At 39.8% G+C, this 26065-nt stretch overlaps 1 protein-coding gene across 2 annotated transcripts in view; it reads left to right on the forward strand.

Moving 5' to 3' along the window:
- The window catches only part of ldlrad3 (low density lipoprotein receptor class A domain containing 3), an 83626-nt gene that overhangs the window by 57376 nt on the left and 185 nt on the right, over positions 1-26065 (forward strand). For both annotated transcript variants that reach the window (XM_083547589.1, XM_083547588.1), the window contains exons 5-6: positions 23742-24108; positions 25411-26065. The exon at positions 25411-26065 is cut by the window's right edge and continues 185 nt beyond it. In XM_083547589.1, coding sequence (XP_083403715.1) covers positions 23742-24108; positions 25411-25642 — 599 coding nt within the window. In that variant the 3' untranslated portion in view covers positions 25643-26065. The remainder of the gene's footprint in view (positions 1-23741; positions 24109-25410) is intronic.

A 26065-nucleotide genomic window follows, 5' to 3' on the forward strand; every position in this document is an offset into this window, starting at 1 on the left:
ATCACGATTGTGTCTCCTAGTTCAAGTGAAGGGACAATTTTATGCTACAAGATCCAAAGACATCCTATACAATTGTGTGCCTCCAACTTTGTGGTAACAGTTTGGTAAAAAAAAATAAACATGGCTGGAAAAGTCCATTATCCCCTTTGTTCATGTAGTGTCTTCTCCTTCTTCTTCTTTCAGCTTCTCCCATTAGGGGTCGCCACAGCGGATCGTCCGTGCACATGTCCAAAACAGCTCAATCTCGCCTCCCTCATTTTGTCTTCAAAACGTCCCACATGCGCTCTAATAAACTCATTTCTAATCCTGTCCATCTTCATCACTCCCAACGAACACCTGTTCATGTAGTTTATTATTATTTATTAGTAATGTTGCTGCCAAACTAATATAGCAGCTGGTAGGCCTGTAGTTGGTTTATGTTGTAATATTGAAATACAGACAATAAAAGTAGAGACGAAATGTGGAATTCGATTAATCTTATCAGGTCTTTGTAAACTTTTGTCCATCTAATGTATAATGGACATCACCAGTCAAATGTCTGGACACACCTCTTTCAGTGATTTTCTTTCTCCCCTTAACATTGTTAATTGTACTGAAGACATCCAAACTATGAAAAGACATCCAAACTATAGCATTCTCTTATCAGATTGGAATGGTTTTCATTCATAATTCATAGGTGTTTCTTGTCAGGAGGTAATTTGGGACATTTCTTGCCTTCTTAACGTGCTTTAGATTATTGGTTGTTTTGAAAAAGACAGTCTATCTTTACTTGAAATGAAGATCATGAAACACTAAAAACTCTCAAAGACCAGAAGCTGTCAAGGCTTTCATTACTGTCATGATAATTGTGCTCAATCATTCTTTTGTAAATACATGGTACTCCGTTTGGCATATCCTCACTTCCTCTTTTGTTTTAATTGCATTTAAATCAGAATTTTAAAAGGCCCGCAGACAGCCTGTCACAACCTGATGGCAAATTCATTTTGATCATCAATTTCCTTTACATATACAACATTGCCTCATATCGTTGATCCACACTGTGTAGCTGTTGCACGTCTGTCCACTGGGTCCAAAGAGCCTCATTTAAGGCATCTTGAATATGTCTGCAAATCAGCAGAATGTTCTGAGCTGTCAAAGCATATTTCAGATGTGATGGGTGCTGCACATATTTTGTTGTTTTTAATCAGTATCAGTGTAGCGCAGACTGCTGAGAGACTGTCTGGGAGGTAATTGTGTCCTTTCTGGACACCACTGACAACAGACTGACATGTTGCATTAAACTGCAAAAGGGCATTGTCAACAAGAGCAGTTCAACACCTACAGAAAGATTTGACAGAAGTCCAGGTATTATGTAAAAGGCAGAAAAAAATTCGGAGAAATATCCACACACTGTGAGCACCATGTTCTGTACAGAGACAGTCTAATTTGCACCCGAGAATGGTAAGGTAAAATGTGTATTCATACATCTACACCCTAAGTGAACATGTGAAAACTGTGTCCAGAGTGTCAACATTTTGTGTGAGCACCATTGCTATATAGCACTGCGTCAATCCTCTTGGGCATGGAAATCGCCAGCTACATAGGCTGTTGCCGGGATCCTCTTCCACTGGATGGTTAGACACTTGAAGCTTCAGGATACCCCACAGGTGCTCAATAGGGTTTAGGGATGGAGACATACTAAATCACCTTCAGCTTCCTCAGCAAGGCAGTCGTCATTTTGGTGGTGTGTTTTAGGTCGTTATTAGGTTGAAAACTGCTCATGTTCTGCTTTAGAATGTCACAGTGCATGTTGGAATCCATGTTTCCTTCAATGAACTACAGCTCCCCAGTTCCAGCAGTACTCATGCAGCCACAGACCATGATGCTACCACCATGCTTGACTGTTGGCAAGGCACATTTTTCTTGGAAATCCTCACCAGGGCCTCACCACACGTGCTGGACACCATGTAAGCCAAACAATTTTATCTTGGTCTTATCAGACCACAGGACATGGTTCCAGTAATTCGTGCTCTTCAGCAAACTGTTTGAGTGTTTTCTTGTGAGCCAGATTCAGAAGAGGCTTCCTTCTGGGACGACATTCATGCAAACAGACATTTTGCAGTGTGTGGCATATGGTTTGAGCTTTGACAAGCGAAGCTTCCTCTCCTGGAACTCTGTTTTTTGAAGCCAGCTTCTGCACCTGATCTACAGCACGAGGACTCGACTTCTTTGATGGACCCTTGCGAAGTTTGTTCCGAGTGGAACCCGTCTTGGAAAACCTCTGTATGATTCTGACCACTGTGCTGTTACTCAGTTTTAGAGTGTTACTGATCTTCTTATAGCCTCAGCCATCTTTGTGGAGAGCACCAATTCTAATTCTCAAATCCTTAGAGAGTTCTTTGCCATGAGGTGCCATGTTGAACATCCTTCTTCTTCTTCTTTCGGCTTCTCCCATTAGGGGTCACCACAGCGGATCATCCATCTCCATACCCCCCTGTCCTCTACATCTGCCTCTTTCAACCCAACTACCTGCATGTCTTCCCTCACCACATCCACAAACCGGCTCCTTGGTCTTCCTCTTTTCCTCCTTCCTGGTGGCTCCATCCTCAGCATTCTCCTACCAATATACTCCATGTTTCTCCTCTGAACATGTCCAAACCATCTCAATCTCACCTCCCTCACCTTGTCTCCAAAACGTCCTACATGCAAGGTGAGGAAGGCGAGATTGAGATGGTATGGACATGTGGTCAGTATTAGAGAATTGTACTGAAAGCACCAAATTTTAGCTGCTTTAATACAAGATACACAAATCTGTATGGTCCTGTCAAGCAGACAAAAACATGAACATGATAAAAAAAAAAATGACATGTGGCTTTGCTTGGTTAAATGATCTACAGCTGTTATCACTTAGGCTGTACTCATTTCTATAGTATTTTTGTTCTGTAGTATTGTATTGAGAAGATATACTAAAATGGTTGATATAATTTTAGGGGTGTACTCACTTTTGTGAAATATTGTAAATATATATCGAATTGCCAACTGTAGCACAGGGTAGATGTGGAAGGATGGAAAAAGTATTTTAAAGATCCGTTTCAGAAGTGTGCAGTTTGGTTCATTCCCTTGTCAAGCTTCAAGCCAACCAACCAAATGCTTTCATAACAACAAGCTGTTTGGAAGCTTTCCAAGAAAGATGCATTTTCTGAGAGCATCCTCCAAAATGCAGTGCCTATACTTATAACCATGCACTGTTACATTCTCAGCAAATCCAACCTTTAGTGTGTGTGTGTGTGTGTGTGTGTGTGTGTGTGTGTGTGTGTGTGTGTGTGTGTGTGTGTGTGTGTGTGTGTGTGTGTGTGTGTGTGTGTGTGTTTTAGCTCAGTAACAGGTAACCATTATAAGCCAAGCCCAAGCTGTAATGAGGAAGCACAGATGGATATTATTCCTTCTCCCAGTAACTCTGAGCAGGACTCAAAATCTAACCCATTAAAGTGAGTGTGTGTGTGTGTGAGAATGTCTACTGTTCACTGGCCTGTGCCAGCTCTGTTAAGCCACTGTAATTAACCATCTCTCCCTGTAACCATGGTAACTTAGTACCAACCTCAACTGTTCTCACACACACTCATCTGTCCTTTTCACATGCATTCTCACACTCACATTCATTCATTCACTCCCACACACTCTCTCCGTCTCTGTCTGTCTCTCTCTCGCTCTCGCTCTCTTTCACATTTACTCTCTTGCATACATTGTCTCTCTCTTAGACTCTCTCTCATTCATTTTTCTACTCAGTCTGCCACTCACTCACACACTTTCAATTTCACACTCACGCACTTTTCCACTCACTCTCGTTCATTTTTGCACTCTCTCACACTCTCGCTTATTTGCACTCTTCTGCATGCTTTTATTTACATGATTCTCAGGCACTTGTTTTAGTAGTCACTCGCTTGTATTCTTAGTCCTGCAGTTACTTTTAATCTCACACCCATTCTCTTGCTCTCACATGGTTCCAATACTAAATGTAATGAAATGACCAGCTCAGTTTACCTTCAGCCCTTAAAGTATGGTGTACAAATTCACAGCTGCTTCTCTCAGGTGTACAGATACACATCAGCACAGGTCCTGTTTTACTGCTGCTGTGTTGTTTTGCAAAGCAGCTTGTTTTCTAGAAGAGTGTGTTTTAAAAGAAGGCTTTTGAAAGGCTGCATTGCCAATAGAACGCCTAATGACATTTCGCTTTCACTTGGTTTCCTTAACTGAAAGTTGAATTGCTACTCTGTGATTCTCTCACTGTAGTCCATTCTGACTCAGTCATGGTTAAACTCCACTCTTCCGTTAACATGTCTTCCGCAGTGGGACATCTGAAAGTCTGAAAGAAAACCGTTAGTCATTTTGCAAAGCCAAGATTAGCAGGCACATATAAACACCAAACGTATTGTAAAGTAATATTATATGGGGTTGTTGCAAGCAGTGAAAACTATGCTGCCATCCTTTACAACTACAAATCTTTTGTGCAACTGGTTTGTAATTAAGCCTCTATTCCATCAGCATCACAGTGACAGCAGAAGCTCTGGTATTCAATGCCAAACCCCTTCGACCAGTGCACATATTATTCAGTCAGATACAACCCTATTTACATGCCGTTGTGCACTAATACTGTATGGCATCATGCATATTTGTATGCGACCACTTAGCATAAGCAGGTTTAGAAAGTGTAATGGTGCACAAAGACCTCTGGGATATTTGAGGGCTGAGCACATTTACCCATCTGGAAATGTTACTATAAAAAAAATCTTCTGAAAGATGACACGAGGAGCGAATGTGAATGGCTGCAGCGAGGGAGGAGGAAGAGTGATTGCATGTCAGCGGGCGTGTGAGATGGAGTGGCTTGAGTGGGGAAAATGAGAGAGTTGAAAAACTACAGACTGGGGGAGCGATGAAAAGAAAGGAGGAGAAGAGAGAGGAGGAGAAAAGGGCACTAATGAAATATAGAGGATTATGTAGAGTAGCAAAAGGCAGGAGATTAAAGGGCTTTTCCATAGTCGGGGGGGCCAGCGAGAGCGAAAAACAATGAGATTAATATATAATAACAAGAGAAAAATAAACAAGAGGGAACCAGGCAGTTGAAGAGGGCACAAGGGGGTTCTCATTTTGTTAAGTATGAAAAAGAAATTTAAGCTTGAACGTATACTCAGACGGTATACACAAAACACACACGCAACCCATTCATTGTAAAGTGTCACATTATTTTAGAAATAAAAACAATTTTCTATATATGCATACTCATTGTGATTGAGAGGCCCTGTGCTCCATTCCTCTTCCTACACTGATTCTTGAGGCACTTTTCTGTTTCTCAGGAAATCTTGTAAGCTGTGCAAAATGGTAATTTTGCCTGTGCTCCTCTGTGGCTTTTATTTTTATCCTCCATTTTTATTTCTCTGTCAATCCTTATCTCATGCACTCTCTCACTCCCCCATGACCCAACTCTGCTTATTTATACAGAGAGAGAGAGAGAGAGAGAGAGAGAGAGAGAGAGAGAGAGCAGAAAGCAATTCAGCTTTCCATACTTCTCTGATCTTTGGTTTTCTTTTAATATCCTATACTGCATGTTAACATGTCACATATAAGAGGGCCGGAGATAAAAGTTAGGACAAACTATGCGTAGAATGAAAAGGGGTCTAAGTAATAATGAGAGAGATGGTAGTCATATCCCAAGTTGTACTGTACAGCCTTGTGCATTTGATGCCTACTTATGACTGACTGGCATGGAGGTGGAAATTCAGATGGCTACTGCAACAACTAAAATTACTGCACGTCAAAAAATGCCACAAACGACACATGCTCATTAATGTTGATGTGGATTGATGTGAATGTTGATGACCTCGCTTTTGTTGCTGAATAACTTTTGTTCATTTTGCTAAGTGATGACATGGTCATGTTATCCTTATGTGTTGACTGTATGATGATCAGCTGTTTGACAGCTGTTTGACAACAGTGTTGTATCACTATATGACGTTTAGCCATGTTGCTGGATAATAACCATTTATTTGAATCAGTCATGTTGTAGGATCATCAGTGGCTATGGCATCTCTGATTATGATTCAGGTTGCAGTCTAATGATCAAAAGCTTGGCATGCATTAGATAGCCAGCAGTTTCTCTTTCTCCTTTCTGGACTGTTTGAGACACACTCCCACACTCTGTCCATCCCAGTACATCATTTATGAAGGAAACTATGCTTTAATTGGGCTGAGCAGTGTACAAGCGAGCGGTTTGCAAAGAGGATTTTGAGTGGGTGTGTCTTCTTTTTCCTCTGCAAACATGTACACAGTTGCTCATTGTTTTTAATGGCCACATCACTTGATGTCTCTATTAATACAGGAGAATATGCACCGATGATTTGCATGTAGGCGATTCCCAACGGGTAATCCTGACACTGGAAAAGAGATAAATAAAATAAAAAAAAGTGTGCATTTGCAAGAGAGACGGTTCAGGATTTTGTATGCTCATTATGAGTGTAATGGAATTTTTGCTTTGCCCTTTACTTTGATTCTCTGTGCTGCAATTTCACAGATACTTGCATAATTGAATGAGGACAACATTTGCTGGAATGTCTCTCTCCTCTTCTTGGTTGTGCCATAATAAAAGTTAATGACCATTGCTGATTAGATATATAAGTGGGCATTATAAAAAAATATATTAAATATTCACCTTGTAAGTACATTTTTATTATGGTTAAAATGGTACAGTCTTCTTTTTTTATATGCATGAACTATGAGTACACAGCTCTAAGCATGGCTTGTGAACGTTCATAGACAACTTTACAGATCTTGTTAATTGTTTCATGCCCCGAGTTTCAGAGTAGCAGATCTTGTTAAGCATTCAGGTCTCAAAAGGCATGAAATTGCTTTGAAGAGAGTGGGCTCTCTTTGCTTTCTTTCTTGAGTGAACATTGGCAGTGTTTATTTTTCGAGCCCACTGTGTCTCCTCAATTCTCTTGTGTTCTCCGGCTTTTGGCAGAGGAAAGAACGAGACTGTCTATTCATGGACCGAGTCCTCTGCGCTGTTTCCCGAAGAGACAGACAACAAACTCTAGTCTCCAAGTCTCTCCACTTCCTAAGACCTCTGTCCATCTCCTCCTTTTCATTTTCTCTCTCCCTCTCTCTCAGCATGTGTGGCTGAATGCTTTCAGGGCTTCACTACAGCATGCATCATGAGAGCCTAATTCACCGAGTCGAGCGCTTCTGTTTATGATGGACGTAGATAAGAGATGGCAGACAGCGGGACCTACGGCTTAGCTGTAATGTATGAACTGGATAACAGAGCTCAGTGGACATGTCTTTACCACAGAATGGATAGAGCCCTTTTTGTTTCAGCTGCATCAAGGTTAAGAGAGAGAGAGAGCGAGAGCGAGCGAGAGCAAGAGCACTCTGCCTGTGCTGGTTCTTGGCAGTCCTCTCATTTCTGTCATGGCTTTGGTTTATCAGACCATGACATGACTGTTGACTATGAAATGATGTCCAACTCTCTTTCTCACCCCAGAACACCCCCTGCTGAGGCATTTCTCTCTCACACACACACGCACAACAATGGCTAGAATTTTTTCTTTTAGCCTGCTACTGTGCCACTTACAACAAAATCATATCTGTAACTAAACAATCACATCTCAAAGTGCCATAGCCCTCCACTGTGTAGAATGTGATCTGAGGAATGAGTTTGTTGCAGTACATCAGTTCTCATGTGGTTTGAGTTACTCTGAGGAATGCTGAGTGAGTTAGTGAGAGAGAATAAGAGTCGTGTGTATTGCGTTTCAGCAGCAGACATGGCCTCTCTATATATCACTTCTAAACACTGATCACCAATCAGCAGTAGGAATGTGCGTTTGGGCAGCTCAGGTACTCCTATTTATTACACTTGATGAAAGTAAATGGCAGAAAGTCTTTGGATAATATTTCAGGTTTTAGCAGTGTTGTGCTCTTGGGTCTGGCTGGCATATTTGTTTTCAGCATGTTTTTGGCTTGTGTACATCACCGAGCTGCTGTATAACCCAAACTATACTATTACTTTCTATGTAACTATACAAATGGCTGGGCAAAACACTACAATATGTTGTGCCCACCCATTAAACTGTAGATATTCAAAAGATTACATACAATTCCTTGCTCGTGAGGGTCAAATAAGCATCTAACATAAATGGTGGTAAGTTACTTCATGATGCTTAACCATTTAGGATGGTTTATGGCTCTGGATGAGGCATTTAGGAACGGTTTATGCTTTGGTTTGCCATGGTGTTTAATACTTGGTGTTCTCACTCATGACTAGCGCCGCTACCTGAAATCGAGGTGTGCATATGACTCCTACTCAGACCAGGAAAAGGCAGCTGTAGGCCAATGAATAAATGTGGTAAATGATGTGCAGAAGATATGCAAATGTAACTTGTACTATTCTTTGTTAATGAACGTGGCCTTGTATTTCCCCTCCAAGCTTCATATCTGACCACCTACTGTATATGCGTTAACCTAATAAATTATACACATCTGAACAGAGGAGAATATATTTGCATCCATTATATGGGCAATAGTTCGTGGACACTCAGTCATAAGATTTTATTTTTTAACATCCCATTCCACATTTAGTCCCTATTTTCTGTTTCTACTTACTTCCACTCTTCTAGGAAGATGCTCTACTAGATATTAGAATGTGTTTTGGAGATTTTAGATCAGGCACTGATGTAGGGCGAGGAGGCCTGGGGTGCAGTCAGCGTTGCAATTCATCCGAAAGGTGTTTGATAGAATTGAGGTCAGAGCTTTACAGCAGGCTACTCAAAATCGTCCACTCCAACAGATGGAAACCATATGGGCATGGAGCTCGCTTTATACACAAGAACATGTTTGAGTCTCATAGTTCAAGTGAATGGTGCATGGAAGCATACCACAAAGTTAGAGGTTTTATGTACAGATGCATAAAAGGTAACAGTTTAGGGATGAATTACATATAGCTGGAAAGTCAGGTGTACCAATACTTTTGTCCATATAGTGTGTCTGTAACCATTTTGTTTTCATCAAAATGTTTCTTGTACCTCTTTTTTTAACAATTAGCTCTGCTACAGAATTTTTTTATTGCTAGATTAAGTGGCTATGAAATTGATGCACTAACTCGATCTATTGCTTATCAGTTCTCAACAAGGAAGGGTTTGGGATATCACGTGCGTTATTGATGATGTTAAGCTGTTCAGCGTCTTTTTCATCATATCACGTGTGTTTGGGGAATACAATGTTTTTCATGCATGAGCTTACAGTTACAGTTAAATTTATAGGGGAGAGATTAATTCCATCTTGTCCGCTAGGCTAGGAATGGCTGTGGCATAATCAAGACAAGTTAAACGTATTCTATATTAATTTTCTGTAAGTTAGACTTTTATTTATATATATATATATATATATATATATATATATATATATATATATATATATATATATATATATATATATATATATATATATATATATATATATATATATATATATATACACACACAGTATATATATACAGTATATATATACAGAGTATATATATTTATATATATATATATATATATATATATATACAGTGAGGAAAATAAGTATTTGAACACCCTGCTATTTTGCAAGTTCTCCCACTTAGAAATCATGGAGGGGTCTGAAATTGTCATCGTAGGTGGATGTCCACTGTGAGAGACATAATCTAAAAAAAAAAATCCAGAAATCACAATATATGATTTTTAAACTATTTATTTGTATGATACAGCTGCAAATAAGTATTTGAACACCTGTCTATCAGCTAGAATTCTGACCCCCAAAGACCTGTTAGTCTGCCTTTAAAATGTCCACCTCCACTACATTTATTATCCTAAATTAGATGCACCTGTTTGAGGTCGTTAGCTGCATAAAAACACCTGTCCACCCCATACAATCAGTAAGAATCCAACTACTAACATGGCCAAGACCAAAGAGCTGTCCAAAGACACTGGAGACAAAATTGTACACCTCCACAAGGCTGGAAAGGGCTACGGGGAAATTGCCAAGCAGCTTGGTGAAAAAAGGTCCACTGTTGGAGCAATCATTAGAAAATGGAAGAAGCTAAACATGACTGTCAATCTCCCTCGGACTGGGGCTTCATGCAAGATCTCACCTCGTGGGGTCTCAATGATCCTAAGGAAGGTGAGAAATCAGCCCAGAACTACACGGGAGGAGCTGGTCAATGACCTGAAAAGAGCTGGGACCACTGTTTCCAAGGTTACTGTTGGTAATACACTAAGACGTCATGGTTTGAAATCATGCATGGCACGGAAGGTTCCCCTGCTTAAACCAGCACATGTCCAGGCACGTCTTAAGTTTGCCAATGACCATTTGGATGATCCAGAGGAGTCATGGGAGAAAGTCATGTGGTCAGATGAGACCAAAATAGAACTTTTGGGTCATAATTCCACTAAACGTGTTTGGAGGAAGAAGAATGATGAGTACCATCCCAAGAACACCATCCCTACTGTGAAGCATGGGGGTGGTAGCATCATGCTTTGGGGGTGTTTTTCTGCACATGGGACAGGGTGACTGCACTGTATTAAGGAGAGGATGACCGGGGCCATGTATTGCGAGATTTTGGAGAACAACCTCCTTCCCTCAGTTAGAGCATTGAAGACGGGTCGAGGCTGGGTCTTCCAACATGACAATGACCCGAAGCACACAGCCAGGATAACCAAGGAGTGGCTCTGTAAGAAGCATATCAAGGTTCTGGCGTGGCCTAGCCAGTCTCCAGACCTAAACCCAATAGAGAATCTTTGGAGGGAGCTCAAACTCCGTGTTTCTCAGCGACAGGCCAGAAACCTGACTGATCTAGAGAAGATCTGTGTGGAGGAGTGGGCCAAAATCCCTCCTGCAGTGTGTGAAAACCTGGTGAAAAACTACAGGAAACGTTTGAACTCTGTAATTGCAAACAAAGGCTACTGTACCAAATATTAACATTGACTTTCTCAGGTGTTCAAATACTTATTTGCAGCTGTATCATACAAATAAATAGTTAAAAAAAATCATACATTGTGATTTCTGGATTTTTTTTTTAGATTATGTCTCTCACAGTGGACATGCACCTACGATGACAATTTCAGACCCCTCCATGATTTCTAAGTGGGAGAACTTGCAAAATTGCAGGGTGTTCAAATACTTATTTTCCTCACTGTATATATATATATATATATATATATATATATATATATATATATATATATATATATATATATATATATATATATATATATATACATACATACAGTGTGTGTGTATATATATATATATATATATATATATATATATATATATATATATATATATATATATATATATATATATATACAGTGAGGAAAATAAGAATTTGAACACCCTGCTATTTTGCAAGTTCTCCCACTTAGAAATCATGGAGGGGTCTGAAATTGTCATCGTAGGTGCATGTCCACTGTGAGAGACATAATCTAAAAAAAAAAATCCAGAAATCACAATGTATGATTTTTTAACTATTTATTTGTATGATACAGCTGCAAATAAGTATTTGAACACCTGAGAAAGTCAATGTTAATATTTGGTACAGTAGCCTTTGTTTGCAATTACAGAGGTCAAATGTTTCCTGTAGTTTTTCACCAGGTTTGCACACACTGCAGGGGGGATTTTGGCCCACTCCTCCACACAGATCTTCTCTAGATCAGTCAGGTTTCTGGCCTGTCGCTGAGAAACACGGAGTTTGAGCTCCCTCCAAAGATTCTCTATTGGGTTTAGGTCTGGAGACTGGCTAGGCCATGCCAGAACCTTGATATGCTTCATACAGAGCCACTCCTTGGTTATCTTGGCTGTGTGCTTCGGGTCATTGTCATGTTGGAAGACCCAGCCTCGACCCATCTTCAATGCTCTAACTGAGGGAAGGAGGTTGTTCCCCAAAATCTCGAAATACATGGCCCCGGTCATCCTCTCCTTAATACAGTGCAGTCGCCCTGTCCCATGTGCAGAAAAACACCCCCCAAGCATGATGCTACCACCCCTATGCTTCACAGTAGGGATGGTGTTCTTGGGATGGTACTCATCATTCTTCTTCCTCCAAACACGTTCACTGGAATTATGACCCAAAAGTTCTATTTTGGTCTCATCTGAACACATGACTTTCTCCCATGACTCCTCTGGATCATCCAAATGGTCATTGGCAAACTTAAGACGTGCCTGGACATGTGCTGGTTTAAGCAGGGGAACCTTCCGTGCCATGCATGATTTCAAACCATGACGTCTTAGTGTATTACCAACAGTAACCTTATAAACGGTGGTCCCAGCTCTTTTCAGGTCATTGACCAGCTCCTCTAGTGTAGTTCTGGGCTGATTTCTCACCTTCCTTAGGATCATTGAGACCCCACGAGGTGAGTTCTTGCTTGGAGCCCCAGTCCGAGGGAGATTGACAGTCATGTTTAGCTTCTTCCATTTTCTAATGATTGCTCCAACAGTGGACCTTTTTTCACCAAGCTGCTTGGCAATTTCCCCGTAGCCCTTTCCAGCCTTGTGGAGGTGTACAATTTTGTCTCCAGTGTCTTTGGACAGCTCTTTGGTCTTGGCCATGTTAGTAGTTGGATTCTTACTGATTGTATGGGGTGGACAGGTGTCTTTATGCAGCTAACGACCTCAAACAGGTGCATCTAATTTAGGATAATAAATGTAGTGGGGGTGGACATTTTAAAGGCAGACTAACAGGTCTTTGAGGGTCAGAATTCTAGCTGATAGACAGGTGTTCAAATACTTATTTGCAGCTGTATCATACAAATAAATAGTTTAAAAATCATATATTGTGATTTCTGGATTTTTTATTTTAGATTATGTCTCTCACAGTGGACATGCACCTACGATGACAATTTCAGACCCCTCCATGATTTCTAAGTGGGAGAACTTGCAAAATAGCAGGGTGTTCAAATACTTATTTTCCTCACTGTGTATATATATATATATATATATATATATATATATATATATATATATATATATATATATATATATATATATATATATATATATATATACTAAGTTGTTAGATATATTAGCTATGTTAATTCAGTTCAATTCGTTTTTATTTTTATAGCGTTTTTAACAATGAACAATGTCTCAGAGATTACACAGATAATGTGGTGATAAAAAATTCATATGTTCTTTATAAGTAAGTTTGACCCTGATGAACAAGCCAGTGGCGACTGTGGCAAGGAAAAACTCCCCGAGATGGCAAGAGGAAGAAACCTTGAGAGGAACCAGACTCAAGAGGGGAACCCATCCTCATCTGGGTGGCACCGAATGTCCACGGAGGGAACAGTGGTCACTGGAACCTCAAGAGCATGTTTATTGTTTAACTGTGTATCTATAGCGCTGTGCCATGGCTGATGCATTGTATTGGGATTAGTCAGAGAAATTGTGTGTGGTGTGTTGTTCATTTTCTTCACATTGCAGCATGTTTTTAAAGCCAAACTAACAGCATGGCTCTGGTCTAGAGTATGTATCTTCAGTCTCTGATTTGAAATGATCATATGTTCTCTCTTCACTCTCTGTAGGCTGCAAGTTTCCAGCTTAAATGCCACTGTGAGCATTGCATTTTAAATAAGCATTACAGCTCCATTGCTGAAAGGGTTTGTATTTTGCTTCTCAGACTTCAATCAATACTAAAAGTATTTGGTGAAGCTAAATGTTATTTCAGACATTTATTGTCTTGTCATGATTGATCATTGCAGTCACTTTGTTTTCCCTGCAGTGGTGGTATGGGGAGCTTAAATCTGGTCAGAGTGATCACTACCTTTCCACCTGTCTCAAGTCCTTTATGTCTCAGCCCATTTCCACACATTTCAGTGTCCCATATAAAATTGTCCAAGGCTATGGATCACACAGCCTACTCATTCAGCCTGTTTTTCTTCTCTTGTTAGATTTAGGTTGCAAAAAAAGTAGCTGCTGAAACTTGGCAGAGGTGTGACTTTATTTTGCAACTCGCACAGGACTAAACTAATGCGCCTGCCTCACCTCACTGTTCGCTGCTGTTCTGGAAGCTTTGGGCAACGTGTTCTTCACAATCTGTGTAACAGGAATTGTGTTTTTACTTCATTTCTTGTAGGCCTTGATGTTAGTCTTTCCTCTCCATCTGTGCTAGTAGTTGGTGTGAACCTCAGGGGAGATTTGTTCCTTGTTTACTAGGCTTGGTCAGTACAGTGCACCCTACACAGTAGTTTTGAGAAAAAAACTATATTACTGTAATACTGTACTATAATACTGTATGCAATACAGTTATATTTATATACATGTGCAATATACGTGGAATGACAATAACTGGTGTGTGTGTGTGTGTGTGTGTGTGTGTGTGTGTGTGTGTGTGTGTGTGTGTGTGTGTGTGTGTGTGTGTGTGTGTGTGTGTGTGTGTGTGTGTGTGTGAGAGATTCGGTCTGTAAAGTAGGAAATACTGGGTACAGTTGCATTGTGGAGTCTGAGGGCTGATAGCTAAAAAAGAACCCCTAGACATCTTGTGCTTTACAAATTGAATTTATAAAATAGAGCTTTACTGAAAAGCTGGAAGGTATGCGAATGATAATATCCAAAGCTCCAATTAAATTTACCAGTACAGATTTTAATTTTCCAAAAAAAAAAAAAAAACCCTGGCTTGTTGGCTCAGCTTAAATGAGGTTTGATGCAGGGATTTAAAGAGCTGAAATTGATTTACGGTAAATGTTTCGGGTGAAATCGCTCTGTTGTTCAAGTTATCCACATTTGGGTAACTGCGAAATCTTCTGCTCTTTGTCTAATGAGTAGTCATACTCCTTGCACAGTGTGTGGTTCAGAGGAAGAAGTTGACAGAAGAGTTTGTGTGGTGCCGGGGAGGCTAAAAGATCTTCATTAACACACATCTCCTCCTCTTTTGTCATTATCACTTCAGTCTACGCAGAAAGGCGGTCTTTAAGATGCCTGTGATTAAGGCAGACTGGCTTTTTTTTTGTGTGTTTGTGGGGATGTGACCTTATTTCGGTTTATTTGTTAAGGGTTGAAATCCAGTCATTAGTTCAGCAGGACATTTTTGTCTCCTTTCGTGTCAACATAGGGATGTGAGAAGAGTGGAAATGCATGGAACAGCAGGATTTAAACTAAAATGCATTATTCATGGTCGAGATGGAGGTTGTGGTCTAGCAGAAGTGGCACTGCATTATGCTGGAGTGAACATTAAAAACACTTTTTTTTGACAGGAGATGATGAGAAAATCCTGTGTTTTTGAAGTAAAGACTGCACCATGGACTACAAATGAATTTTTGTCCAGCGTGAAGTGTGTCGGTTTGTCTGTGTGTGTTTGGAAGTTTACTTTTAAACATTAAGCCTTGCTGATTGGCTGAGCTCGTGCTGGCGGCTCAGTGAAAAATAGCTGTACTCTCTCCCTGAGCATTCATTGTTCTTTAGCACCAGGCTTTTATGAGAATGTGGACCTTTCACCACCAGGGTGCCCACATACTCAATCTCCATGGCGACAGGACCCTTGTAAAGGCTGTGTAGTCAAAGCAACCTAACGGCTCCAGCACAACCTTTTGACCCTTTCCTTTTTCTCTTCTTTGTTCTTAGAAAAATGCTTTAGCTTTCAGACAAAACAATACTCTGGTATTACACTGTAAGACACATGTCAGGAGCTTTTATTTCATTTCACAGCAAGTATCTAAGATTAAAGTGAACAAGACAGGCATGTGTATTTCCTGAGCTCAGCAAAAGATATTCACCTGAAAGTTATATTCATGGTAACTCCTGATTCAGAATGCACGTATAACCGAGTTATAAATAAAGACTCCTATAGAGGACCACTCTGGTGTTTTACTATGTAATCTCTGTCCAGTGTAGCTTTAGCTCCTGTAAATCTACCATAGATACGAGTGTGTACAGGATAATCATTGAATCTCATTAATCAATCAAATAATGTGATTGTGCAATGATCATAATGTCCAGAGTATAACGGTTGTAGATAAAGTTACAGTCGTCATACTCTGAACATTATAATCATTGCATAGCAGTAAACAGTAAAGGATGACACAGACATAACAAAGTCTTATCAAAGCTGTTCTCATGTAGTTGATATGAATCATTCAGGTTACTTATGCTTTCAGCATGGTTTTGTCATATCCGTGTATCTTCATATTCACACTGCATAACCCTAGATTTCCCACCTCTGCATTCACTCATGCCTGTCAGCTTAATAAGGATGATATCCAAGACGATGAGGCGCAGTGTGGTTTTGGAGCTACGCCATACATGGTTACTAAAGCCCTGACGGCTTATAAGCATGGACGGATGCACATTTTCAATGAGTGTGAGGTAGCAAGACATTTCAGCATTGGAAAGCTCCAAGTTGATAAAATACCTCCTCCAGCATGTGCATGTCAACAGTTTTCTCATCCAAAGGATTCTTGAAAAAGAGAATCTTTTGCAGGAAGTCATACAGTCAAAAACACATCAAAGATCCATGTTTGACGCTTACAAGCTGCTACTGTACAGAAGGACCCACCCCGAGAGAGAGAGAGTGAGAGAGAGAGCTAGAGAGAGAGAGAGCATTTGATTGGATGAACACAAGACTAGTACAGTACATAAAACGTTTTGCATTTTCCTCTAAATAACAAACTGTAAAATTTCAATAGGAATGTCCAAATATAATTTTCTGGTATACACTATATTGGCAAAAGTTCACAGACCCCTTGGTCATAAGTTTGTTTTGTGCTTTTTGAGCATCGCATTCCATATTTAGTCCCAATTTGCTCTTGTAATTTCCTCCACTCTTCTGGGAAGATGTTCCACTACATTTTGGAGTGTGCTTGTGGACATTTGTGTTCATCAGCCACAAGTGTTAAAATCAGGAAAAGATGTCGGTGAGGTGGGGAGGCCTGAGGAGCACTCAGTGTTCCAATTCATCCCAAAGTTGTTCAGTAGGGTTAAGATCAGAGCTCTATAGCAGGCCACTCAAGATCCTTCTCTGCAAACCATGTAAACCATATCTTCATGGAGCTCGCTTTGTGCACTACAAGTTCACATGAACCTTCGACACACAATGTCTATGACAAATGATTATCTGGAGGATTTACATATGAGCAAGAGCAAGTAAGAGAGATTGTGGAATTCACTGGAGTGGACGATTTATTAGGTAATGAAGAAATGAAGGTGAGATGGAGCATAAAAAGCTTGGAGTCGAGCATGGTGCTGAGACAGTGTTCATAGCCCAGTCATTTTGATGAGCTTCATCCATCTTTTCCAGATTGGGCTGAAGGGGCATACACCAGTGTGGATGTGTGTTCACCTCTTCAGTGTGTAAAGGACTCATATGGTCTCTGTGCTGAGAAACACGGCGACTTATTGCATTTTTGCACGATAAGAGAGGAATGAACTCTATTCACGAGTGCTTGTGCGTGTGTGTGTGGGTGGTATGTGGGTAGAAGAGTGTTATAGTAAGTATGAAGGTCTTTTAGGCAGATGGCAGACCCCTTCTTTTGGCACAGATAAAAGTGCCCCCACCCTGCTGGTGCTCAGAGAGATAGTACATGTTGGAGAGGGTCTTTCTTTTCTCTACCTCAATCTATTTGTCTTTCCTTTGTTTTTCCTGGATAGTTTCACTAAAGTGCTCAGTGGCAGAATATGTGAATGTGCTGCTCCCTGCTGGTGGAGTCTATTAGCATTAGTGTACTATGTGCATCATTTAAACTGTTTTTCATTTGCAGTTAACATTCTTACCTTGTTGAATGTAGAGTTTTTTCCCTTAATTGTTTTCAGAATGCAGGGTATATTCTCATATAGTGTAATCACATTGCAAAAGTAAGTTCAATGAACAGTTACAGTCCCTGCTTTTACTAACATTTGATATCCTATTTCAATATTTGTTTCTGTGTGTGTGTGTGTGTGTGTGTGTGTGTGTGTGTGTGTGTGTGTGTGTTGGGTGCACTTATACTGAATGAGTACTTGGGCTTTGTATTTGTGTCAAGGGAAGAGTTTAATCTAATGCAGAGCACTTATTAGTATTACTATAGGCAGGTGTCCAGGTGGAGATAGAGTGCTCTTTGAAACCTTCATGTCTAAGCAAACAGCTGCCATGTTTCACCACTGGAGGACAAAGAGACAGTTTTTTTTTTAAACCAAGAATTACAGATGCACCAATCAAATACGAAATAGATAAGATTTTTTCATATATGTGCTGTGAATTCATGTGATGTTCAATGCATTTTATTCGAAAATAAATTAAATTCTTGTTCCTCAATACTCAGGAATTAATAATGAAGAAAGATGTGTACATTAAATACCTGCACTGTCAGCATGGTTACTCACCCAGTTATACTGTATGGCCAAAAGCTCATGGACATCTCACAATCACACCTTTATTTTGTTTTTTCCCCACACTGTTGCCATAAGAATGATTTTGTATGCTTTGGCATTACAATTTTTCTTGACCCAAACCTTTTCCAGCATGACAACACAAGCTCCATGAAGACATATTTTGCCATGGTCCCCTGGCCTCAACACCACTGAACAAATTTTGGGTGAATTGAAGTGCCGAATGCACCCCAGTCCTCTTCAACTGACATCAATGCCTGACCTTAGTGATGCTTTTGTGACTGAATGAGCAAATCCTCCCAGCCACACTCCAACATCCAGGAAAAACGCCTGCTCGGAAGTGTTTGATATATAATATAAAACAGCAGATGGATGGACAAACATTAATGTGACAGTCAGGTGTCTACATGCTTTTGGCCATAGTATGTTTTATTGTTAATTTTTCTACAGGTTATTAGGTAGTTGGTCTAGGGGTGGTCTAAATACAATGGATGGTCTAAATACAATGTATAGCATTGCACTTTAAAGGGAAAAAATGTCTGGGGGGACACATATTTCCTTTATACTTAGGTTGGCAGGTATGTTGCACAATGTTAAATGTGTTACTCTTTGTCACACTTCAGTATCAGTATGAAAGTAAAAACTTCTCACTCATGAGACTTTCTGTTGTATCCCCTAGGATAACAGTGCCAGTACTCATCTCTCATCTCAACCAGATGCTCTGCTTTCTGGCACTGGAGAGAAGAAAACATATTATCTGTTCATTATGAATAATGTATTCAGTTTTACATCACTGTCAGGGAAACAGAACTCCATGCATGAATTCCAATATATATTATGCAGTCTAACTTTCACTGCCAAACTGTTTATAATGCATGTACCCCCTATTTTCTAGCTTCAGTACAATGTACAGTGTATGTTTAGAGAGAACATCCTGGCCGCCATATTTGCTTTCTTCTCAGTCCACTGAACAGTCTGCTCATGTCACAGCTGCCCGTCCTTACTCTTTACTCAGCGCCGTTTCACTGATCGCCCTGCCTACGTGCTCTGCTGACATTTGATTTAGCTCCAGGATGTGCTGTACTATTTTCTCGAGCAGAACAGACAAACAGGCGATCATAATTACTGAATTAGTGCAGTGAGGCATTCATATACTAAAAGTTTACATAAATAAAAAAAAAAAGCTTGGGAAATTATTTTATAGTGATTAGAATTGCTTTGATATCTTAAAGGTATTTTTTTGTTACAGATTCGGGAGAAGTCAATGCAGAGTACAAAGTGATCAACTAAAAAATCCTTCAGCAATTGTACATGAATGTGTGAATTAATACATGAGAGACTTTAAATGCATCAAGAGACCAGGAGAACTTTTCCTGCTGTTTAATATTAAGGACATGAGCTGTGTAACAGGCAGGATACAGCTAGCTACCAGCTGTTGACAAAATCCATTAACAACTGATTCATTGCCTTAAAATATATAAAAAGGAATGTACTTAGCATAGCTTTACCAATTACTGTACTACCAGTTCACCTGCCTCTCTTTTTATACCCAGTCATCTTTTTAGAGTTAATCTGTAGGGTTAGAGGTGAAGCTGAACAGTATGTGTATGAACATATTTGGGTTTTTGATTTTATAACGGTATATCACTTGTGAAGCGGACTATGGACTTACACACAAATTTGAGATTGTTTTTTGTCGAGTGTATCTGAGCTGAACTTTTCATGTCAAGCTGTAGGTGTTGTTTTAATGAGGAACAGCTGTTGTGCTCTTAAACTATGATGTGCTTTATAGCATATTATCTTCCCTTTTGTGGAGGTATTTTTAGCCTGGGTTCAGACTCAACAACTTGTTTTACGAAAGTGTTAAAGCAGCTGTTATATAGTATGATAAATGAAGTGTGACCAGATCTCCTCCACCTGTCTTGTTTGTTCTGAGCACTGAGTGTTAATATGACCAATACTACTGTTAACAATCTCTTTTTTCGTCTTTCCAATTAATGTCCAGTTAGAACAATAATGAAATGAATCCCATTGTTATAGTACAATGAAACCCAGATGACTGTTTTATGCTTTTTATTTATTTATTTATTTATTATTACTGTGTGTTTACGTTTGTTTTTTTGTCTTGTTAGTGCATTTTTAGAGTTCCTGTTCTGAGTCAGATGTCTGTGAGTTTTGCTTGACATTTCTGACTGCTCTTCACATCCATCCTCTGTGAATTTGGCTTTTGGGAAGCTTGTCAGCATGAAGCTCTCTGATATGTCACACTTCACCATGGATTCCCAACAAGTAAAGACATAAGTGCAGTTTGTAATTTCCATAGAAAGGGGAGCAGAGAATTGCATGCACAGCTCAAAAGTTCCAGTATTTTGCTTTTGCTATTAAAGTAAACGAGCGAGATTTGCTTATTTCTGCATTTTATAAAGTTGCATTGATCCATCATAGCTTGTTCAAGTTCTACAGAGTACTTCTGCCTTCTACCCTTTGCAGGTGTGTGTGTGTTTGTGTGTGTGTGTGTGTGTGTGTGTGTGTGTGTGTGTGTGTGTGTGTGTGTATGCTGCTAGTAGACAGTAATGATCTACAATACTATATAAGTATAGTTTATGTAAAAATATGTAAAAGATTTTATATAATGCACTGTAATGTACCAGTTTTTTTTATATCGGTCTTGTATAATGGACATTGCTCCTAAACAACTATTTTGAGATGCAAAACTCAAACAGATTTGAATACAATAAAAAAAAATTATATTTTTTATGTGGTGCAACTTTCTATAATGAGATATTTATTATCACTTGTCAGCACTTTGTGACAGTCAGTAAATGTTCTACCACAGGGAAGTCTTCTGAACAAAACACTTCCATTCATTAACATTACATTTAACTAAAAATGGATAAAAAAAAAAATTGTGTTGTTAATACTTATGTGTCTTTAATACTTATGTTTAATTATTGGCAAATTGTTGACATGTAAAAGGAATATTGTGGCACTGACCCTTTACTTTATGTATGACCTCATCACGTCACCCCATCTTTGTTTAATATTTTATGCCTGCGCAGGAGTGAGGAGTGGCATATTATTCCTTATGCAAACTCTTCACTCTTGTTTAAACCACAGTCAAAACATATACCTCTATCAAAACTAGGCTGCACAGCTGGAGTTTAGAAAAATACGAAAATTAAAAAAACACCTCATAGAAATGTAAGAAATGTCGTGAAAAAATTGGTCAAATGTTTGAATAATTCATGCAATCAATTCTACTCTGAATAAGAGAAGATGAATTTTGACTCATATTGGTGAAAGGATACTATCCAGGTACAAACTGCATGCAGTGACCAGGTGTAAGCTTATTACTTTTTCCACTACCTCGGTATATTAGAAGAGTGTCGGTGGACCTGAAATAGACTTTGAAAGATTTGTTTCTGGACTGAGGTGGAAAATTCGAACATTCTTAGCATGTAAATCCGTGCCATGAAATGCAGGCTGGGAGCAGGGCAGTGTGTGCAGTCACAGACCAGCAGAAACATAACACCTTTCAAAAAAAGCTTTATTGAGGAGGACAACGTGTGTACAATTAAACACTCTGGCTTGGTTGCTAATGAGAAAAACAAGAGTGTGACAAAGTAGCTTCCCTGTTCACTTACTCCATGCAGGAAGTTGGCTTTCTTTAGTCCCCAAGAAACGAACAGAATGAGAATGTCTCACTGCTGCCTTGCAAAGGATTAGTGCAAAAAAAGAAGAAAAAAACCCACAGTGTATGTGTGCAGTTTGCAGACACACACAATCCATTCCTGTAATGATCTCAGTTAAGGATGCAGCACTGTGTAGTGTGGCCTGTAGTGTGTCCAAATCCAGGAACGGTCCATAAAACACTTCTCAAGAAACTCCTGATAAACCAGTGCATGTCTGTTGTTCTATTGTACTGCTATTACATACATGCTGCCAATCACAGTCTGTGTGCAAAGAGCCAGAAGGGGGAATGAGCGAGTGTACCATGAATATGCTTGTGCATAAATGAGTTTTTTATTATTAAATGGATAAGCTGTGCTTACTGGACATCATCGCATTGCATTATCAGTGGAGTAGAGGAGAAGGGGAAAAAGACAACACACACTGAACATCTCAGATGGCCGATGTATGTTAATGAGGCATCAGAAAATGTTTTGAACCGTATAGAGATTCCTATAGTCGTATTTTACATAATTTTTTTTACACTGTGCACTATATTCTAAAGGCATCCTATATATATTTATAAGACTGTACATAGTGCACAGTTTTATTTGATTTATATGCCTGGCTTTTATAGCTTTTAAGGAAGCGTGGAAATTATCAATTTAGCGAAGTTCAATTTCATTCTTGGATTTAAAAAGCTTTCCAGTGAAACCGAACATGCTTTTGGGAGATATGTGTAGAGCCTTAGATTTACCGTCTGCTTCATTTTTTTACCCTCATTTTTTTCTCCTACTGCTATCTCTCCTTTTCTAGTTTCCTATTTTACTCCAATCCCCCCTCTTCCCTCCTTTTTTGAAATCTATTTTAAATACCATTTTCTCTTCCTTCCTCTCCTTCTTCCCTCTTTTTTCTTTCTTCCTTCCTTCCTTAGTGATTTTTCAGATTTTTCCCTTTCTTACTGCTTTCCTCCTTCTGTCCTTCCTCCTTTCAATTTTTTTTCCTTCCTCTATTCCTTTTCTTTCCTGCCTCCATCGCTTCTCTCTGCTTTTCCTCCCGTATTTTCTATACTTATGTTTATCTTTACTTTTTTTCTCCCAGCAAATCTAATGTTCGTTATTCACTCTCTCCTCCTGAGAGTAACAACATTTGAGAGCAGAAAAAAAGGTCGTCACTGTGCGCTAAAATTAAATGTTCTTCTTGTTTTTTTACTCTGAACTCTCTTTTTCTTCTCAGTCTCTGTACCGCTAATAGCCTTCCCTCTCTCGCTGAATTAGGTGCCCTCTTTGTTCCTCTCTATAAGTAGCTGTCAGACGCTATTCACAGTTGCCTGGCACCAGTGTTGGTCAGAGAGAGACACCGCTGAGTCTGTTTGTGCTGAAATAATTATGGGAGTAATAACTCAGTGTGCTGCTGTTGTGGATTACCCTGTGTCTAATTCATGTAGAAAAGCATCCTGTGGGAGAGAATAAAGTTTGGGATTCTCAGTACTATTTGTGTCTGCTCCTGACTGGGAAGATGACCTGGTCACTTGAGTGCTCTTTTTTTTTTTTCTTCTTCTTCTTCTTCTTTATTTTGCCACAGTTGCAATAACAATGACTGACTGACTGATCTGGTTTTAATTCTCCTCTGTAATGTAACATACCTTATTTCTCTCTCTCTCTCTCTCTCTCTCTCTCTCTCTCTCTCTCTCTCTCTCTCTCTCTCTCTCTCTCTCTCTCTCACAGAATCTCCAGGTCAGGATTTTGTGACACTCGACTATCGGTTGCGTTACTACCCCAGTATCACCTACGCAGTCATTGGCAGCGCTATCATTTTCGTCCTGGTGGTGGCGCTGTTGGCTCTGGTGTTGCATCACCAGAGAAAGAGGAGCGTGTTGCTGCCCCGCAGCGGAAGCCACCCGCATCCTCACCAGCCTCTACTGCTCTCCCGGCTGGTAATAGTGGACAGAGGACACGTCTCACCTCCATCCTCGTCCACGTCAGGCCACTTCAGCTCAGCACACAGCCTCCAGCTGCTCACCAGCTCCCTCTACCCCCAAGGAGCCTCGCTGGAGTCGCCACCTTCGTACTCACAGGCAGTGCTGGATGTCAGGTAGGCCAGAGACACTCTAATGATAAGGGTTTACTGTAAGGTGATGTAATGTCTAGAAAGGTGAACTGAAACTAATATTAGTGAGGAAATAAGGAGTTTGCTCAGTACCTCTAATGAAACCCCTCAGGCGAGTGACAAAAAGTCCTTCAACCTTCACTTGCTATGACGAAACACAAAATGATTGAGTGAAACCATCAGTTTCAAAGAGTAGACAAATTGTTTTGTGTGTGTATATATATATATATATATATATATATATATGTATGTGTGTGTGTGTGTGTGTGTATGAGTGTGTGTGTGTGTTTATAAATATATGCATATACATATTCACTTTCTTCAGTGTCTCCAGATTTGCATGTTTCTGATCTTAACTGACCCACTGGCAGCAGGTCACACTTCAGCGGATAAGTGTATTAAAGCACAAGAATAATTCAGTAAACATGCTGCAGTTATTGTATTGTATTCTTGTATTTATATGCATTTATCAGCATTGAGTTGCGTCTCACTACAATCGAACACATCAGATTTAAACATAATTTCATAACAAAGTTCTTTAAATGTCAGTAAAGAAATAGGATTTTCTCTTTTTGTGATTTGTTAAACCTACATTTACTGTATAGGCAAAAGTATTGGGACACCTGATTTTTCCAGACATATGTTGTTTTTCCACAAACTGTTACCACAATGTTGAAGGCACACAATTGTGCAGGTGGTTGTGTTCAAGTCTCCCTTCACCTGAACTATGAGATCCAAACCTGTTCCATCATGCCAATTCCCCTGTGCCCAAATCGAGCAGACTGAAAATATGCTTTACATGGGTTAAAGTAAAAGATCTTGAGTGGCCTGCTAATGAGTGCTGACTTCAACAATACTGAACACCTTTGATGACACTGAGTGCACCCCAGGCCTCCTCACCCTACATCAACTGACTCCATAACCGCACTCCAAAATCTAGTGGAACATCTAACAGCGATTGGAGATTAAATGTGGAATGGGACGTTTAAAACTCACACATGAAACCTTCGGTCAGGTGTCCACAAACTTCAGCCCATACAGTGTATCTGCTTATTATTCTGCCTGACTGTTGATTTGTCTTCCTGCTTAAACAAAACTCTACACTATTCTCAATCGTTCATTTTCCTGCTCAACTGATGTTGCATCACCTGTATTTCTATATTGGTGCTAAAACCCCAATATATTTTAAGATGCCTTAACAGTCACAGTTTCAGTCCTGCAGTAGCTCTGAATTTTCCCCTTGTGTTTTTATTGCTGTTGTAACACTGATGTTCTCTGTACCTACAGTCGACCACCGTGGTTTGACCTCCCGCCCCCTCCTTACCCTCCTGATGGCGCGGCTGCGTGTGAAACAGAGCCACCTGTTTATGAAGCATCCACACACGTTATTGAGACTCCTGCAGTCAGATCTGAGAGAGCACAAGTGCACAGCATCAATCCCACAATCAGATGTGAAGCAGCACAGCCTCGAACCCTCAGTACAGCCTCCAGCTCCATAGAGGACTTTCAGCAGCTATAGCTGTCCACTGAGGGAACAGGGAGACACTTGTATATAGGACACAGAGAAATGTATGGGACTATGGGTGTGGAAAGATAAAGGACGGATGAGTGCCACAGCGCTACATTAAGAGCATCGCTAAAGGACGCTGCCAGAAATTGGTTTTTCAACTCAGTATGGTTTTCGTGAGTAGAAAGTGCCATCTTCTGGTGAACATGTGACATTACAGCTCATGAACTTTACCGTGAATTGACACTGTACATAATGAGAACTGACTGATCTCATATACAAGACTGATTTTGACGTGCATTAATGATGCAGACACCAAACAAATGCCACACAAGTACTACAGGACTAAAAACTGTTCTGTTCTTTAATAGTCTTTATCTCTTTTGGTGTTTCCTTTTCTTACATCGCTTTATAATATTCTGAAAAATTACTATG

Source organism: Silurus aristotelis (assembly GCF_946808225.1).
Source record: "Silurus aristotelis genome assembly, chromosome: 7".
NCBI classification, from domain to species: Eukaryota; Metazoa; Chordata; class Actinopteri; order Siluriformes; family Siluridae; genus Silurus; species Silurus aristotelis.